At 45.8% G+C, this 19409-nt stretch overlaps 2 protein-coding genes across 2 annotated transcripts; one reads left to right on the top strand and one right to left on the bottom strand.

Annotated features, from left to right (window-relative positions):
• Window positions 1–539: 539 nt before the first annotated feature.
• Window positions 540–13598, bottom strand: LOC108136201. The gene is given in 8 exon segments (XM_017257200.2): window positions 540–1727; window positions 1729–4465; window positions 5921–6090; window positions 6154–6623; window positions 6749–6982; window positions 7410–7536; window positions 7616–11345; window positions 13509–13598. Coding segments are annotated over 7 exon segments (7434 nt in total). The 5' UTR covers window positions 11165–11345; window positions 13509–13598; the 3' UTR covers window positions 540–1580.
• A 3505-nt stretch (window positions 13599–17103) lies between these two features.
• LOC108136258 (putative GPI-anchor transamidase) lies at window positions 17104–18917 on the top strand. The gene is made up of 5 exons (XM_017257314.2): window positions 17104–17747; window positions 18180–18297; window positions 18360–18470; window positions 18535–18695; window positions 18752–18917. The coding sequence occupies exons 1-5, from the start codon at window positions 17167–17169 to the stop codon at window positions 18840–18842; spliced, it is 1062 nt and encodes a 353-aa protein (XP_017112803.1). The 5' UTR covers window positions 17104–17166; the 3' UTR covers window positions 18843–18917.
• Window positions 18918–19409: the final 492 nt, after the last annotated feature.

Consider the following 19409-nt stretch of genomic DNA (forward strand, 5'->3'; position numbering starts at 1 on the left):
GCGTTTATAACGGATACTAGGAGATCTTATGAGTTGTGTCGAAATCGGAAGACTTAAACAGCTTACACAACTTCTTTGTGTTGAACGATATACATCCTGTTGTTTCCTGTTGTGTACATTATTTGTTGACCGTATCCCAAATTTCGGGGGCGACTTTCAATAATTACTGCAAGGGTATAATAACTTCGGCATGCCAAAGTTAGCTTCCTTCCCTTTGCGTTTTATGTGTGGTTTTTTTTGTATGGATCAATCAATTTCCGCTTTATAAATACATTTTCAATGTTTAACAACAACAATTGAATTCTCATGTGTATAAATATATCTATGCTTAACAGGCTAATTTACAATTGTATATGCTGGGAGTTTAGTATAATAGAATTGGTATATTTGTCGGGAAAGCTTTTTAATTTGTCATTTAAAATTAGCAAATCAATTTCGCTTAACTACCAACGACGTCCTTGCTTTGTTTAGGCAGCTACAATTTTAGAATTCCTTGGAATGGAACAGAGGCCACCAGAGGCACCGAGAACACTGATCAATTTGATTGTTTTGTGGTTCACACTTGTATTTGCTTTCGATTTTGGTTTACTTGGTTGAATTAGCAGTTTAGTTTGTAGTTTGTAGTTTTTGTATTTATGTTGTTTCAATGAAAAATATGTACATTTTAAGAGTTAATGTTAGGTCTATATAATAATCTGATCTGTATCTGTGTGTAAGCGGGTTTTGGGGTGAGTAATGGGTTGTAGATGTATAAATGGAAATACAAAATGTTTATAAATTAAGATTCTACGTACAAGCGAATGGTATTCTATGTGCGGTATTGGATTGCTAGCTGCTAGTTTGTGTGTATAGTGGTCTGAAAATGCTCCTGGGATGAATGGTTGGGATTCATGCAAAAAAAAAACTAGGGCTCTGGGATCCTGTTCCCCGTTTCCGGTCCTGGGATCACCAGTAGCCCAAAGTTGGTATACCTTCTTGTACACAATTTATTTTTGTGCTGCATTTTCTCTTAAATTAAGTGTGTGTGTGTGGGTGACAGTTAGTGTAGCAGTAGGTGTGTGTGTGTGTGTTTGTGTGTGTTTTGGGGTTTCTTACAAATCTATAAACCGTTTAGCTCTAGCAATTTTGGTATCTATAATACACGAATCGCAAGTTAATATGCCCGTAATTCTATTTAAAAAAATATAGTATAAGTCTACAATAATAGAGTAGCATAGTTTAGAGTAAAGTGTATCGCTATCTCTAACTATCCATATCCGCTTCTTCATTCGCTTTCGCATCGGCATCTTCCATCTTCCATCTTCATATGTTCTATCATCATCTCCTGCATCAGTGGCATCGGCTCCAGTGCCTAACTAGTGGGTTGCTTATGTAATAATCGTATTCGTAACCGTATCTCGTTTTATACACAATCAACGTTATGTAATCTTACAATTATCTTGATTTCTTATCCGTTTTTATGTCTGTACGTCCATATTGTTATTTAGTTTATCACTTATACTACTTGCAGCCATGGAATTTTGGAGTTTGTGATATCCATGGAGCCGCCACCGGTCACCTCCTGCTCTAAAGCTCGCCGCTTAAGCTGCTGGCCGCCTGCTGCTTGTTGATCCTGCTGCTCCGCCTGGTGCCCACCGATGATGATGATGATGATGATGTGGATGAAGATGCTGCTGCCGCTCCTCCTGCCCATGGCGGCCGCATTCGCCGTCATCAGTCCTTGCCGGAGGAGCTGCTACCCCCCATCATGTCGCCACCAGAGGCGTTGCCGCCGCCCATCTGCTGCGGGATTACCGTCAGACTCTTGGGTATTTTCGACATGATGGCATTTTCTATGAGCTTCTGCTGGTGCTGCTGCTGTTGCTGCTGCTTAAGGGTAAACAGGCTACCCCCCGTGGATTTGTTAGTAGCTCCGCCGCCGCTACTCGTTGCCGTGGCTGGTTTGGCCGTGAGATGTGGCAACTTGCTGGCGGCGGAATTGCCGGCACCTCCTCCTCCTCCGTTCCCATTGAGCAGGTACTGATTGGGATCGGGGAAGTTCTTCCACAGCCAGGAACTGTTGCTGTTGTCCAGCGGACTGGGCAGCAACGGCTGGAAGTTGGGTGCCTGGTTGCCAATCTGCGGATTGGTCAGCGGTGGCATCGGTTTGGGCGCCAAACGCCTGACACCCGCTGCTCCCGCCGCTCCTCCTCCTCCCTGCTGCAAAGTAGGCAGCTGCTGCTGTTGCTGCTGTTGTTGCTGCTTCTGCTGCAGCTGCTGAAGCTGCTGACGCGCCGTGTGCTGTTGGGCCAGTTTCACCATGGTGGAGAAGGCAGCCGCCGAGGCAGCAGAGTTCTGCTGTTGCTGATGCGTTTGACCCTGTTGCTGCTGCTGGTGATTCTGTGGCTTCTGCTTGGCGTTGGTCTTGAGCATCTGGTCGCGCAGCAACTTCTCCCGGCGCAGAATGCACATGCGGTTGTAGTCGAAGATGGAGATGAGGTATGGCTTGCCACCGGACTGCACCTGCACCAGAGCGGGCAGTCGACGACCGTCGGCGGTCTGATACAAAGCATGCGACTTATTCGGCACCTTGTGCTGATCCTCAAGCGGTATCAGCGTGGGCTTCCAACTCTTGCTCTCATGCCGCTCCTGGGCGGTTAGGGTGTCTGGCAGTATGACCACATTGGGCGGAGGTGGTCCACCCGCTCCCCGGCTTCCGCCTGCGGCTCCAGTTCCCGTTCCAGCTCCTGCCGTTGGGCCTGCTCCAGATCGTGAAAGTTGCAGCCTCTTGGCGGGCAGATTGCCAAGCAGACTGTTGCCCGCCGCCGCTCCTGCTCCCGCTCCGCTCGTCCGCCGGCGATGCAGACTGATAAGTTCTGGCGGAGAGCTCAGCAATTGGGCCACACTAGGAGGCTGCTTCAGAGGACCGCTTGTTCCGCCGTGCTGCTGCTGCTGGTGCATTGGTGGCTTCAGCTTGGACTGCAAACTAAGCATAGCGGCGGAAACCGATTCGTTCTGGCTGCTAAGCAGCTTGTTGGCCACGGCCACGTCAAGGATCTTTTGCTGCTTCTCAGGCACATGGCTTGCCACTGTTGACTTGTTGGCCAGCGAAGCGATGGACGTAAGGAAATTTTTAGATGCAGCAGTGGATGTGGAGGTGGATGTGTTTAAGGCGGGTGTCAGCGGCACAATCTCCACGGCGGCTTTGTTAATGCCCAGGAGATTGGTCTTCAGGATGCTGCGGCTGTTGCCACCAACACCGGCGGCCACCAATGGCGGTGCATCCTTCGCCTGGGCGGAAGCGGATGCGACTGCTGAGACCTTGGTGACGGCCACCACCTCCTCTGGGGAGGAAACAGCTGACGAGGAGCAGCTGGAACTTGACGTTGAGGATCCGCTGTTGGAGCAAAGCTGCGATTTGTCCTTGGGCCGGGCGATGATCGTCACTGCATTCGAGCTGAGCTGCTTGGTAAGCTTGTCGACAGAGACGACGCTAAAGCGTTCCAAGGGTGATTCCGATTGCCTGGCATCCGAGGGCTCTCCATCAGCCGCTCCTCCTCCAATCGCATCCTCGCCTTCGTCATCGTCGTTGAGCTCGACCAGCGGGATGACTGGATCCACTGAGGCATGCTGTTCCGCTGAACTGGCTGCGGTTGCGGCTAAGGAGGACGAGTGGCTAGTAGCGGGCGTTGTGAGAGCGGTGGCCAGGACACTGGCGCCCGCGTGCTGGGGAATTCCGCTGCGCTTGCTGGAGCCTGCGGAAGAAGGGCTGCCTCCTGTTGTGCTGCCCCCCAATCCTCCGCAGTGGCCGTGATCGAAGGAGCTTAGCCTCTGGCGAACAGTCTCCGTGTATACCGTGGCATTGGATGAGGCATGCGGGGCCAGGACGAGATCCCCGTTGCGATAGTATTTCTCCAGCAGGATCAAGTGGCGCAGGAAGGAGCTTTGGTTACCGTATGGCTTCTGCAACTCCTCCCAGAGGCGGCGCGTCGGCTCGTCGTACTGCAGGAAAGTCTGCACCCGTGTCCAACCCTCCGGCGTCCGCTGGCTGCTGCTGCATCCAAAGGGAACCTTAAACTGCACGCCTAGCTCTTCCTCGCCGTGGAATAGTTCCCGCATCGAAATGTTCGGATTTCCACGTAGCACGTTCGAGATGTCTGCCCCTCCTCCGGCACCCGCTCCTGCGGATCCCGCTCCACCAACTCCTGTACCCGCCGCTCCTCCTGCAGCATCTGCTCCTAGATTCTGCTGCAGAATGGCCTGAAGCTTTGACATTTGCTTGCTGGTGTCCAGGGCTGCGTTCGACGAAGTACTCGAGTTGGAGTCGGTGGGTCCATCATAGTCCACAACCATCGGCATTTCTGCGTCCTCGTGGCAATCTGCCGTGGCCCTCTCCCTCTCTGTTTCCGTCGCAGTGGGTGCCTCTTCTTCATCTGCCTCTGATACCTCGTGGCTGCCATCCTGCAGATTATGCACCTTGAGGAGCCTGTGTTTAACAGAAACAGGAATTAAATACATTTGTATTTGCTGACCTCAAGTTGCAGCACAAAAAAACGATACTTTCGCGATTTTTCTTTATGAACTCTATTTAAATGTTTTAAACTAGTTGTACATTATCTAAAAGTACATACAGTGACGAAACTTTAACAAAAAAGGAACTTATTTTGTGAAAGAAAAGTCTTGGCACACTTACGCCAAAAATTTTGCAACAAAGCGACGTTTTTATCAAATTTTCTTGCCATTTGCTTCAATTTATACAAAATGGACCAAAAGCGCAAGAAAACTGATGCAGCTCAGCGAATAATTGTCCTTCACCTGCACAGTGAATGCAAATCTTATGGCAAAATAGCCTAGATTATGGAACTAAGCAGATTCACTATCAGAAACATCGTGCAGCAAATTTGGAGAACGCTCCCAGACCAGGACGCCCGAGGACCTTAACTGACCGTGAATCTAACAAAGTGGTCCGAAAAGTTAAGCTGGACCCGAAAATATCTTCTTCCCAGATTGCCGCTGAGGTACAAACTGAGTTTGGGAAGGAAATTCATCCCATAACAGTTAGAAGGATCCCATAACAGTCACCTGAATTGGGATGAAATGATTCGGCTGATGACAAAACACGACATTTCATCAAAAAATTTCTTTAAGAAAGCCTTATTGGAGGAATGGCGAAATATTTTAGATGAGACCACAAACAAGTTGGTTCATTCCATGCCTAGGCGTCTTGAAGATGTTGTAAAGCAAAATGACTACCAACAAATTATTAATTTTTACATTAAACGAGGGAAAAAAACGATTTTTGGTGAAGTGTGCCAAGATTTTTGTTTCAAGAAATAAGTTCCCTTTTTGTTAGTTTAAATAGTTTTAAAAATACCAAAACAAATTTGCCTTTGAATAAAGAAATGTTTAATTTAAATTAAAAAAAAAAACTATATCATAAAAATGCTGAATACGCCTGGGAATAACATTTGAAGTTGAGATTTGCAACTGTGCCATCACTTTAGTTCGGCACTGTATTTTAAATACATTTCAGTAATTATCTTATTGCAAAATATTGTATAGTTGTTAAAAAAAAAACTTCTTATTATGTTGTAAATGTCATTTTTTTTTTTGATTTTGTTTTGCGGTAGTCAAATTTCTAGTATTGACAAAATATGTCCATACATTAGTTAAATAACACTATAAACTAATCCTTAAATCAAGGGAATTATAAAAATGGCTTTCAATCAACATTTTGGAGTCGATTTTCAAATAAAACAAAATAGGTTCTAGTAAATTCCGTTCTTTCAAAAATTTAAGGGGACCTAATAATAGAAAAATAAAAAAATATGCAAAAAAATTTTTGTTTGTAAAAATTAAAAATTACAGTTACCCCTTAAATAACAGGTGAACAACCAACCAACCAACCAACCAACCAACCATGGCCATGTCTCCAACTCACCTCTTTCTGTAATTCTTGACAAACTCCGCCTTCTGGGACTTGGTGCTATCCGGGGGCTTCATCAACAGGTTGGCAAAGTAGCGGCACAGCTTGCAAACGGCAGTGCCCATGCCCAGCTGAACTGGTATGCCCATTTCGGACAGCGCCTTTTCCAGCCGATCCGTGTCCTGCTAAGAGAGTATATAAATAAGCACACTGATCCGAAATCAATAAAAACTAAATAGTAGACTCACCGTGGTTATGTTGTACATATGGTTCTTGCCCAATCGCCGTTTACAGAGAACGCAGCCCGAGAATTGGATGACTGTGTTGTAGTGCGCCTCGCACAGCCACACGATCGAGGAGCCGGCAGGAATCTCTAGGTTGAGCTGGAACTTCTTCACGCTCTTGCGGATGCACTTGCGCCGCAGCGAGTGTCCTGCCCCCTCAATGCAGTCCTTCACGGCGCAGGAGCGATGCTGCACGCCGGATACCGATGCCGCTGCCGAGCCCGCTTCCGCTCCTCCCACCTCCGCAATAACGCCACCACTGTCGCCAGCAAAGTGCTTCTCTAGAGCAGCGGCCGCCGCTGAGCTACCCACGCCCGTTTCCAAATGACCTGGCGCAGAGAGACGCTTCTTGTAGGATGGGGCGTTCGCTCGGCGATCCACGTGTCTGAAACAGGCGTCGCACAAGCAGTTATCCACCGTTAGCTTCTCTTCGTCTGCAAATGATAAGGAAACTAGCAAACATCAGAGGAGGTAGAGAAAGATTATATATCAGCAAAATCAGCAACTCGCAAAACTTCATAAACTATTAGGTAGGGATGCACCGCCGTGAAGTACTTACTGGCTAAGATCTTTTGCTGGCGCTCCACGGACTTGATCTGACCCACGTGGCAGGGGGTGTCATAGAGTCCAAACTTGCCGCTGCAGTAGTAGCACTGGTCTTCGCACAGCCTTCCCGGGTGAAACTTGAACGAGGAGGCCTTCTCCGGAATGAGGATCTTCTCTTTTTCGTCCTTCTTCACAGTCTGGTAGAAACCGTGCTCTGCCTGTCCTTGACTCTCCGAGTGTGATGAATCTGTAGGAAAAGACTGCTAGTTAGAGTGATATATTCTTCGATCTTTTAGCCGATTGTATTTCCGTCAGATCAGTTCGTTTGTGTCTTTAGTGGGAATGGGAATGGAAATGGTTTATGGAAATGAAAGCGACGGTGCCATGTGTACAGTGCTGATAACTTCCGGGTGGAGAAATTTAAATGAATGGAAGGACAAATCAAACCGAGCTATTACATCGAAGAAATATTGTATAAAGCAGCTTTAAGCTATAGAAAACAATATAAATGGAAAAGAACTTATAAAAAATATCTAAAACACAAATAAAAACAAAATATATATTCCCTAAAACAACAAGTGAGTTGATGCGGTTTGATTTCTAAGAGTGACGACACAGACAGCCATGCTTATGAAAGCACACGATTCCGAATGGGAGTTCTGATCTATACGCACTGTACTGGACCGCAGAGTTGCTACCGTGCAAGGCTACCGAGGAGTGGTTGTTAGTCGAGCTGAAACGGTTATTGGTCTTGCGGCCGGGATTACCAGTGGTAACGATAAACTTTCTCGCACCTTCGTTCTGTAATGAAAAGATGGAAAAGCAAGCAGCTATCGTTAGAAAATTGTTTGGGCGACAACTCTTATAAGCAGCAACTTACCTCGTTTTGAATTGTGTAGTAGGAGTCCTCGGCGTGGGCGCCATACTGATCGGCGGATCGGTCCGTAGCCCCGTGACCACGAGCCCGACCCTTCTGGAATGTCATCTTGAGCGATTGCCGGCGGACTCCAGAACCTGTTCCCGATCCCGAGCCCAATGCACCGCTTGATTTGCGTGTGGCACTGCCCACCGATGAAGAGGACGTGGAGGAGGCGGAAGAGGAGCCGCTGCTGCCATGGATAACTGTCCCCGTGGGCAGGCCTCCACTGCCGCCCATGCCTCCGTTGCTGCTTCTGTTCAGCTTGATGACTGTCTTTAGAGTGCCGCTGGATTCCACATGGGTGGCACTGCCTCCTCCTCGTGCTCCCTGTCGCTTGTGCTGGCTGTGGTTATGATGTTGCTGCTGGAGCTGCAGTTGCGCCTGGCGAGCCTGGGCCTCGAGCAATAACTTTCGCCTCTGATCGGCGGCCTGATGCGTGAGTAGACCAAGGTTCTGCAGGTGGATTTCCTGCTCCTGTCGCAGCAGCTGCACGTGCTTGTCGCCAAACGGCGATTCCTGCTTGCCGTTCGGTTTCTCATCTCCCTCCACATCCATCTCCTTGACCTGCACGTGCTCCTTGAGCAGCAGCTCGGGCTTCTGTTCTGCCGCAATCACTGCCAGCGGCTTCTCCTCGTCATCATCCTCCTTAAGGGTCAACTGAATGTCCAGACCCTCGTCAGCAGTGCTGGCCGCAGACGTAGAAAGGTTTTCTTTGTTGTCCTCGGGACCGCACTCCGTATCCGCGGCGGCATCTTCTGCCAGGTGGTGTTCGGCCAACAGCTGATCCGTTTGTTGCTTAATGTCGATATAGGATTCGTCGACTTCCATTTCGTCCGCGGGTGAAGGTTCCTTAAAGGGCTCACATTGCGCCGTTTCCTCCTCCTCTTGGGCCTTTGATAAGACTTGTGAAACATCCTCGGGTTGCTCGATATCAACCTTTTGCTGGCTCAACGCATTGCCGCTAGCATCTAGCACACCCTCCTTGGTCAGCTCCTCCATAATCTCGTGCTCGAAGTCATCATAGTCATCCGAGTGGAAGAACCGCACATGATCCTCTGGCTTAATCTTTTCCTCCGGCTGATCTGGTGTCTCATCGCCATTGACTATGAGACCATCCTCCAGCAGCAGCTCAGGTTCATCGTTGCTCTCGTCCAGGCGTAGCTCACCTGCTTTTATAGAGCTATTGGAGCAGGTCTCTTCCTCTGCTTCGGCTATAATTTCGACTGTAATTTCAGAAGGAATTTCCACAGGATCGGCAGCCAGAATTTCAGAAAGAACTTCAGCTGTCGGCTCTGGTGTGGCAAAATCTTCCGTCGCTCCTTCTCCTGCCTCTAATTCTGAAGCTATCTCATGATCCTCTTCCTTTTTATGGTGCTCCTCGGTCTGCGGCTTGGGAGATTCAGCCCGGTTAATCTCATTATCAACAGACATCTCCACATCGGCTTCCGTGTCGTTGTTGCTCACAGTCTGGACTATCTCGCCCAGTTCCGGATCTTTCTCTATGCCCAAGTTGTTTTCCAAGAACTCGGGCTTCTTGTAGAACTTCCGCACACTGACCGCACTCACGCCCTCGCTGATCATTTCTGGGCTTAGCGATTGAGCCTTTCCCGCCGCACCTGCACTCTCAGGGGTAGCAGATTGAGTTCCCAATTGCGAGGGGGATTCCTCGGCTGCTGCTGCTGTCGGCGACTCTTTAGGTTTAACCGCAGGATCAGCAGGCGGCTTGCTGATGCTCTCAGTGTCCACAGTGAGTGGTTCAATGATGCAGGAATGACCATTGGCACTTGAGGCACCAGAAGTGGACGGCAGGCTTTCCGGCAGAAGCAGACTATCGTCGAAGTCTGGCGTCAGCTTTTCCTGCTTGATGTCCACAGCGGCTAGCAGCAGCTCGTCCATGGACGAGGCCATGCTATCCTTGGAGTCCTCGTCCCCGGCGCCGCCCTGCGAACTGGGTGCCAGCGAGTTGGCCGAGGCAGTCTTCCGTGTGCTGGAGCCCACTCGCCGCCGCTTCGGTGGGGCTGGTTCCTGGGCCACTGGTGTCAAGATTCCCGGTGATCCTGCCTTGCTCAGTCGCGTCGCTCGCGTGGTGGCCGCCGGCGAGGAAGAGTTTCTGTTCTGTGGGCGTCCACGTCCCCGACGGCCGCCAGAGATCGGAGCAGGCGTTGGTGTGGGTGTAGGAGTAGGCGTGACTGATGGAGAAATTGAGCTGACCTCGCTGGCATCCATGGGTTCCTGCTTGATAGTTATATCCTCGTCTGGTGCCTCCACCTCCTCCGTTTTTACCACCTCGACCTTACTATATTTCGCGCTGCTGGAGGCTTCCGGATCGGCGGCCTCAGCATCTTGGGACCGCTTCCGTTTTACCGCAGGTTCTATGGGTGGTGCCACCGGCGTTGGCTTCCTCCGTCGACCCCGGGAAGGAAGCAGTTGCTCTGTGACTGCCGGGGATGTGGCTGTCAAGGAGGCGGATGAGGTGGCTGCCACGGTAGAGGATTGACGACGGTTGCGTGTGACCCGCGTGTTGATCACCTGCTCCTGGGCATGTGATTTACGGGTGACGCGGTTGCAAGTAGGTGTTACTGGCGCGATTGGCACCACTGTCTCCTTGGCCTTTTCCCTCTCTTTTTCAGATTCCCTTTCTTTATTTGAATCGGTGTCTTTGACTTTCTCTGTATCTTTTTCTTTCTCTGCAATTAGTTCTTTCTCTGCAATTATTCCTTTCTCACCAGATTTTTCTTTTTCTCCATCCTCGGGAAGATCATTTATCTTAAAGCTTTCCCGCTCATCCTCCTTGTCTTTTATGTCTTTATGGTCTATTGTGTCCGTGGCAAGTAGGGATGATTCCAGTTCGTTACCGTCGCTGGTTTGCTCCTCCTTGACCTGCCCAGGTGCTCCTGCATCTGCTGACCCTGCTGAAGGTAGCTCCTCGGACTTGACTTCTTTGGCTTCTTTCAGATCCTTGATGGACTTGCGTCCGCGTATAACGGGCGCCATGGATCGCTCCACAGAGCTCTTCCTTTGGCAGCCTGATCCCGTTGGCTCTTCCGCGTTGTCTAATGCTCCGTCGCCGACCTCACGCCTGCTGGTCGTGGGCGAGCTGAGTAGTAGCAGTGGCGACGAGTGCCGGGTAACCCTCACGTTCTTTGCCGCCACTCCGTCACTGGCGCTGGGCGTGACGGCCGGCGTGAGCGTTGGCGTGGATCTAGGCGTCTTGGGTGCTGGATGGGGTTCCTTGGTGACATCCTCCTCCTTTCCCCCATCCACCTCTGCTGCAGCTGTGGCTGCCGTTGGCTCCTCCGCCGCCTCCACTGGCGACGTTGGAGTTGTTGTTGTTGTTTTGATAATAATGGCCAACTCTTCGCCGACGCCCGTTGTTGGCTCCTCGCTGCTGGCCGGAATCTCCACGCTGGCATTGGCATTGTCGTCCAGGGGGGCAGCTGCTCCTGTGGCTGTTGCTGCTTCGTCAGCTCCTCCAGCTCCAGCTCCTCCTGGCGACTTCCGGCTAGACATCCTCGAGGGGCCCTGGGCAGCTGCTGCCGACGTTGCTGCTCCTATGTTGGCCGCTCCCCCGTCGCCTCCTTCTCGGGCTGCTGCTCCACCACCTGTTGCTCCGTGCGATCCGATGCTGATTGTTTCCAGTTCGAGTCGCAGTGATTTGGTCCCATTGGTTGACTGTGATGTGGAGGATTACCTGCAAAGGGGTGGAGATAAAAAGGTAAGTTACCAAGTCGCATAACTAATCCGCCATGTGGGAATAATACTTTAGTTAGCAAGGGGAAAATTCACTCAACCTAAAAGTAGGTTAAGTGCTCTATTTTTGCTTTAAATATCTCGCTTTTCTTTTTATGCCCTAACCATGGTAAGCTCACAAAACATCCGACGAAAAAAAAAACAAGATTATTCTCCAGAAAGTATCAGAATAGAAAAATAAAGAGTGTACACAACATATTTGCCTTTCTGGAAAAAAGTAATATTTTTTCTTATCTTTGAATTTTGAATTTGGTTTGTAAAAACAATTTCCCCAACCATTTTTGAAAACACTGATAAGCACTTAGAAATGTTAGAAATGCCGTGAACTTATTGAAAACATTGAAAGGCTATCTAAACGCCTTTCAATGTTTTCAATACGTTAAGGCATTTCAAAATTCTAATGCTATATTGAAAAAAAAATTTTAAAAGCCTTTGCTCTTTCAGATAAATACTAATAAACATTTTCTCCATTATAATCAGATATCGTAAACAGATTACAAATTATAAAGTATTTATATAAATACTAAATTAAAAATATAAATGAAAAGCATTCCAAAGTACTATCAAATATAAAAAAAAAACATCAACTTCGATAAACAGAAAATAAGTTCTGAATGATAGCTGTTGTAAATAAGCACCAATAAACAAGAGAATATCAAAGGAATATCCAATTAGATGAGAGATAAAGAGAGAGTGGAATCGTTTATCTATAGAACATAAAATACTTTTAAAGGACTTTTAAACACAAGTGGCGATTAGAGCTGGGTAGACAATTTTCTACTGACCAATCCAAGCTGAAGCGAAAACCTTAGCGAATATCTATCTGGTAAACGTAGTTTTATGGCCCTGGCTTTCACCTGGCAAAAACGCAGGCCGCTTTCTTAGCCCCTTTCAGCTAATCCCCAATGCAACGCCAATCCCCAGGACAATCCGTCCACTCGACTCCAGTAAAATGAGACTAGAACATTAAACATGCTTTTGCGGTTGCCAGCAAGCCGCCTTCTCCTTTCCAGCCCCCCCGTTTCGTCCCCTTTTTACCGATTCTAAAAAACAAGTTTTGGCAGCAGCTGGGAGCTGCGAGAATGCGAGGAAAGCGAAATGAGAAGAGAGGAGAGGAGACAGAAGAGACTGCCAGACGAAGAAGAAGCAGGAGGCCAAAGCGGACAAGCTGAAGAATTGATGGGATGTTGAATAATCCTCAAATTAAGTATCCTGCGTCTGATTCTTCTTCTTCATCTGATGATCCCAATGGATTTTGACAGGCGCCATTTTAGTGTGACCAGAGGGAGCGGCGCGACCTTCGGCTGCGGCTGCGGGATTTCAAATTGCAGATTGCACCGGCGAAGAAAAGCGGAAAACTTACACGGACACACACGCACACCACCAAGACACAACTGTCACGGCGACGGCAACAAAACAGACGAATAAAGGAAGTGAAAGAGAATGGCAAATAACAAAATGAAGACCCCGCAGCCGTATCGATGTGTGTATATACACAACCAAGTAGAACTCACACACACGCACGGCACAGTGTGCAAAAACGCCGCGATTGTAAACACAGACGGAACGGAAGAAGTGGAGGAAGCAGAGGAAGCGAACGGAAACTGGCCGCACAATTTTCACAAAGCGGAAAAATTGTCAAAGAATTGGCAGAGTTGCCAACTTTTGTCAAGCACACACACAGTCGCTCGCTTGCTCGCTCGCTCGTCGAAAAGGAAAATCCGTGGAAACTGTGTTCGGCAGAGTTGCAACAATTCTGAAGGGGGGAAAAACGAGACGGAGAACCAGAACAGTGGGGCACACACACAAAAAATGGGTGGCAGTGACGTACAAGCACACCCAAAGCGAGCGCACAGACACGACCAGCGCACACGCACACACACAACAACAAGCAGGCAGGCAGGCAGCAGCGAGCAGCAGAAAATTTCTTTTTCACTAGGTTTTCGCAAATAATACGAACGCGAGCAATAATAAACGAATGTCTTTTGGCACCGCCGAGTACAGCTTTTCTTTTCACTGGGCACTCCGCACACACACAAGCCCGAGTGGGCGAGGAAAACCCTTTCCTTGCCTTTCCTTTCCTGTTCGTTCCGCAGGTACTCACCGAATAGCAACAAACAAAAAAAAATAATAATAAAATAAAATGCAGAACCCGAACAAGAGTTGTGAACGCAAACACGGTGCGAAGCGAAATAACGAGCCAAAATGGAGAGCAAGAGAGCGTCGCTTGTTCCGACGGCGAATAAGGCCAATTTGCCGTGACTCGCCGCACTCTTCGCCGCTCGATATACTCACTATCGCAGGCGGTTTGGTGCAACCCTGCTTATGGGCGGCGGCAGGCAATCCTGCTTTCAGGACTGTCTTCTTAAATCTGACAAATATTATTTATATTACGATTTCTCTTTGGGCTAGGTGCATTTATGCAGAAAGCGTGCTTTCTGCTGTAAATTCCGTATCCTTATTAAATATACTTACTTGTCTCTTTTTATAGTATTCCAAATTATCATACATAAATAATAAAAGTGGCAATATGAATTAACCAAATTCAAGTTTACCAATTATATTTAATATTATACACAATTGTTTCTATTAAAATTTTCCTTTACAATTTCTTAATATTTAATATAGACGATTATCTAGGTTTTATATAGATCCAAAGATGCATATAAATCAAGTCTTAACAAATATGTCTAGAAATAAGTTTTTTACTTTTTTTTTTAAATAAATTAAAATGCAATTTTATATAAATAATATATGAGTCTTTAGTAGCAATGGTTTCTAGTTTCTTAAAATGTAATACTGACATAATTCATTGAGAGTTTTTGTTCAAAAACTATAATCGTTACTGTTCGGTACGGAACAAACACATAATTTATGTAATTTACAAATAAATCCAATTTGTGTAATTGAAACAATACTTTCAAATATTTTATTTTATAATAAGTACGTTTTTAACATAAAGAAATTTGTACCCCTCAACAACTAAATCAAATATGAAATGATTTAAAATAACTCTGCTGAACCAGATATGTATGTACAAAAATATTTTGCAATAGTAGGGCATTGCACACGTCAACGTGTGTTTTATGCCCGGTGTACGTGTTGTTTTTGGCAAATGTTTGTTCGCTCTTTTTTCGCCGCGTGCTCTCTCTCCGTCGCGAATTCGCCGCTATGTCGTTTGTTGTTGTTGCTGCTGCTGATGCGTCTTTTGTTGCGTCGGCAAAAAGCGAAAAAGGACTCGGGGATAACAAAACGGGGGTGGTAATTGGGAAAAAGGTAGAAGCAGAAGCAGCAACAACAACAATGATTCCCTTTCTAGGCCAAGCATGTTTTGGTTGTCCTGCGAATTTTTTCAGATTTTCCTCAACTTGCGATGCTGTAGCGTAGGTTGTTGCTTGCTGAATTTCCTTTTTCCTAAGGCTAAGCTGAAAGGGCTGAATCCTGCAAGTGTCAGGCGGCGTCCTTACGTCGTTCTTCACCCAACAGTTTTCCCATCCACCCAAGGACCACTGCGATTACGTGTAACTGGGTTAAAGGCAAAAGCCTTAATTGCTATGAAAATGAGGGAAAATCAATAGCTTTTTGCATTGCCTTTGCATTATTATGCAGCGTTCTTCTGTTCAATTTTTATTCAACCGCTTCTGCAAGGGGGTCGCAAAGCGCTTTTCCCAAACTGGGTCAAGTGAGTGGCCAGGACACACGCTTTTCCCTCGCCACTGACATCATCAATTAGTTACGAAAGACGAAGGCCACTTCGATCGATTATCCTGGTTGATTGCCCTTTCCTTATGATCCTAGCTTCGACTGAGCAAATTTTCTCATTCCCAAACCAGTTTTGGGGCAGGAAAATACTTTTGCATTCCGCCCACTCGACTAATTTCACCTAGAAACAGTTTGTTTTTCTGTTTCTGTACTGTGCGGTGCGCTCACATTTACATCAACAAGCACACACACTTTGAGTGTTTTGTGTGTCTGCGCCAAAGGCAATTGGAAAACGTAATGGCCGACAAAATGCCACGCAGCAAAGAAGAAGCAGCGATAGGCTTAGTGCGCAAAGCGCAATCGGCGATACGTGGATAAAAAGAAAACTTCCGGCAGACCCCAAAGCTCCAAGAAAAAAAACGACTACAGCAAAAAGAAGCACCCAAACCCATACATATGCATATAAAATATGAAAACCCACGTGAATGGGAATAAGAGAGCGGCAGAGAGCAAAATAGAGATCGCGGCGAATTCGCAGAGTTTTCAGAAGCCCAGTATTTGTGTTTGTGGTCGTCTTGCCAAGATTTTTCCCATTTTCCCAGGTGTACGGCTGTGTGTTAGTGCCCCCCAATTTGCAGACGGCGAGAAAACAGTTAAATTCCACACGCAAACAAGGCTTTTATGGCCACACACACAGCCACATTTTTTGCGCTCTCCGCCTTTGCCTCGCTCTTTATCGCCTGCTCTTTTCGTCATTGCAGCGTCATTCGTTTTCGTTTCGAACGGTCGCCATATTGGTTTGTAGCGCCATTTTCTGGCGCTTTTTTCACCCACAGGGGTATAGTAAGGTTGGAATTTTTTTTTGGCATTCCATCGTACTGGCTGGGTACTAACTGTTTTATGTTTGAAATTTGTGATTTCATGGGTTTTTGGGGGAGAAAATCGAGGTGAAAAATTGGCCCATTAACATAATCATGCCGACTCTCTCACCCCCGCCCGCTCTCCTTCCACCCACCCTCTCTCGGCAGCAAGTGGAACTACAGCTTGATAGTATCGATATATCGAGTATTTTTGTTTGAATATCGATTTTGATGTGGCAGTATATACCTACAAATTAAAACGTTTATTGAAATTTGCAAAATTATTTCCTTCACGACCTTTTTTTCATATTTATAGATGGCAACATCTAATATTATTGTATACATTATAAGCTACATGTTTTATGTTTAAGACTTTTTCTCATGGATGCCATACAAAAAAAAACTTTATATAAAAATCTCGTATCAATGAAAAGATATATTTGCAAAATTACTGTGAAGCTTTATAGAATATCTTCTTTGAAACGTTTTTTCTACTGATCACAGAAAAACAGCCAGGTAACGCAAATATTTTTTTAAATAACTCAATTTAATGTAATCATAAGTTTATACATTTTTTTTCTAAATCATTTATTCGATTTCGAAAAGGCGTCAGTTTGTGGTTTAAAAAGAACGGCCATGAATGCATATCTCACAGAAAACCACGGTAGAATAACCATTTAACTGATGACTATTATTACTTATTGTAAGCGACCTCAGATTAAGACTTAAGCTTAATAAAATAAATGGTTAATATTTAGTTAACGCCACAGAATGTTTGTTGTAAAATCCTATTAAATCCTTATCACTTTATCAATATGCTATAATCAAATTTTTGAGGCGTTCCCCAAAGCTTTTAATAACATAGAACAAAAAAATACAATTTTAATTTACATTTTTTAATTTCTTATTAATGGGGGATTTTATTCCTCATTGCAATCAGCTTCACTTAGTGTTTAATAAAAATAAATATATATTATTATTTATAGTAAGGAATAGAACAGTTTAAATTTTTAAAATACGTTACAAAATAAACTAACAAACTGACAAGGTGATAATGCAAAGTTGCCAGCCCAAAAAAAACCAAATATCGATAACAGAAAATCCAATATCGATTGCTTCATGGTAAATTGAATACTGAATGGTATTTTATTTTATTATGGCTTATGCCTGCATTTTGTTTTCAAGGAATTCTTCAGCAAGATGTTTGTTAAATTCGTGATAATCACTGCTGCCCTAATCCTGGTCAACTGTCACGCGGTGGCTTCGGAAGGCAACGCGGTGCTGCCGGAGAACTTCGTGGCCGCCGCCCAGCGGTCCACGCACACCAACAACTGGGCGGTGCTGGTGGATGCCTCGAGATTCTGGTTCAACTACCGGCATGTGGCCAATGTGCTGTCCATCTACCGCTCTGTAAAGCGACTGGGCATCCCCGACTCCCAGATCATCCTAATGATTGCCGACGACATGGCCTGCAATGCAAGGAACCCGCGTCCTGGCCAGGTTTACAACAATGCCAACCAGCACATCAATGTGTACGGCGACGATGTGGAGGTGGATTACCGCGGCTACGAGGTCACCGTGGAAAACTTTGTGCGCCTGCTAACGGGGCGCACCCAGAACGGTACCGCGCGCTCCAAAAAGCTCTTATCGGACGCCGGTAGCAATGTGCTTATCTACCTCACTGGCCATGGCGGCGATGGCTTCCTCAAGTTCCAGGACTCGGAGGAGATAACCAGCCAGGAGCTGGCCGACGGGATACAGCAGATGTGGGAGAAGAAGCGGTGCGATACCTTAATCCCTTACACTCTTAGCCTTTCAAAACGGTTGTTAGTCTCGTCACTTAGTTGTACGATCATCTATTTAGACGGTTACAATTCTTAAGATGGTTCTCCAGTGCTCCTTGTAGTTTGAACAAATTTATCAAATAACTAATCTAGTTTCTGTGGGATATTAATCCCGTACAATCTTAGCCTTCCAGATATATAGCTTGGTTATGTTAAAATTTGTTCTAATCTAATGAAACATATTTTTGATCCACAACTTTATCTAAGAACTAATGTAGTACCAACCTGTCTAATCTAATAATGCATCCAAATGGTAATGTATTCTATTTTAAACATAAGCAGTGAAACAATAATGTTTGTAAGGAAAATAGGAACCTAATATATGTACAATAAGCCATATAGCTAATAACCCACCTTTCTTTATTTCAGTTACAATGAGCTGTTCTTCATGGTGGACACTTGCCAAGCGGCTTCGTTGTACGAGAAATTCACCTCGCCGAATGTCCTGGCGGTGGCAAGTAGTCTAGTAGGCGAGGATTCCTTGTCGGTAAGTTAGATATAGATACAGTCAGATACCTACGATCCTCATGCATGATTTTAAATCCGCAGCACCATGTGGATCCTTCGATTGGCGTGTACATGATCGATCGCTATACCTACTACGCTTTGGAGTTCCTGGAGAAGGTGCAGCCGTTCAGCAAGAGGACCATTGGGGAATTTGTAAGTCCACTCGTGAGATTTTTCAAAAGATTTTCAATTCTGAGCCGCAATCTTTTCAAAACAGTTGCAAGTGTGCCCCAAGCGGGTGTGCATTTCGACAGTGGGCGTGCGCAAGGATCTGTACCGCCGAGATCCGCACAAAGTGCCCATCACCGATTTCTTCGGAGCTATACGACCGACACGGGTCTTCACCGACCGCATCAACGTGACCCTGGCCAACGAAGAGTAAGTATTTGGTTGAACATTAGCGGAAATCGTTCCAAAAACACATGCTTTTACAGCGATTTCGTTGTGGACAAAGATGAGCTGGTGGCCAAGAAACCCTTCAAAATTGTGATGGAGTCACAGTTTCCGTCCGAGCTTTTTAAATAGACTGCACTGGCCAACGTTTATATGATTCATGTGATAATATTAATTTTATTCGTAAATACATCATTTCATTATTAATACATGTGTAATTTATTAAATTTATATGTGATCTCGAATCGTGCTTTAAAAATTCTCAATTACGGGCTTAGTTCGTCTTAGTTATCTGTTTTATATTTGCTAACATTTCATTTCATTTTCATTTCATTATCATTTATCATTTTGCGGTTCTGTTGCCGTTTGTGTTTCCTTTTCTCTTATGCATTACATCAATGTATCAGTTAAATTATACTTTTTGGTTACCACTACATCAAACGTTCACTAATCAATCAATCAATATCAATCCATCGTGTAACATTCATATCAAATCCAAAAAGAAACAAAAACCATATTGTATACTTATATAAAAGGTAAAAGTCGCTCGCGACCGCTATGTAGAATTAGAAATGCACAAAAAAAAAACAGTATTTCTATAATTTTCCACGGCGATTCGTTATGGTTTTTCTTTTCCTTTTTTCTTTGGATTTGGTTTCACAATTTTCTAATTTGGGTATACACAAATTCAAAGAGTAT

The sequence above is a fragment of the Drosophila elegans genome, unplaced genomic scaffold, assembly GCF_018152505.1.
Source record: "Drosophila elegans isolate 14027-0461.03 unplaced genomic scaffold, ASM1815250v1 contig_149, whole genome shotgun sequence".
Taxonomy (NCBI): domain Eukaryota; kingdom Metazoa; phylum Arthropoda; class Insecta; order Diptera; family Drosophilidae; genus Drosophila; species Drosophila elegans.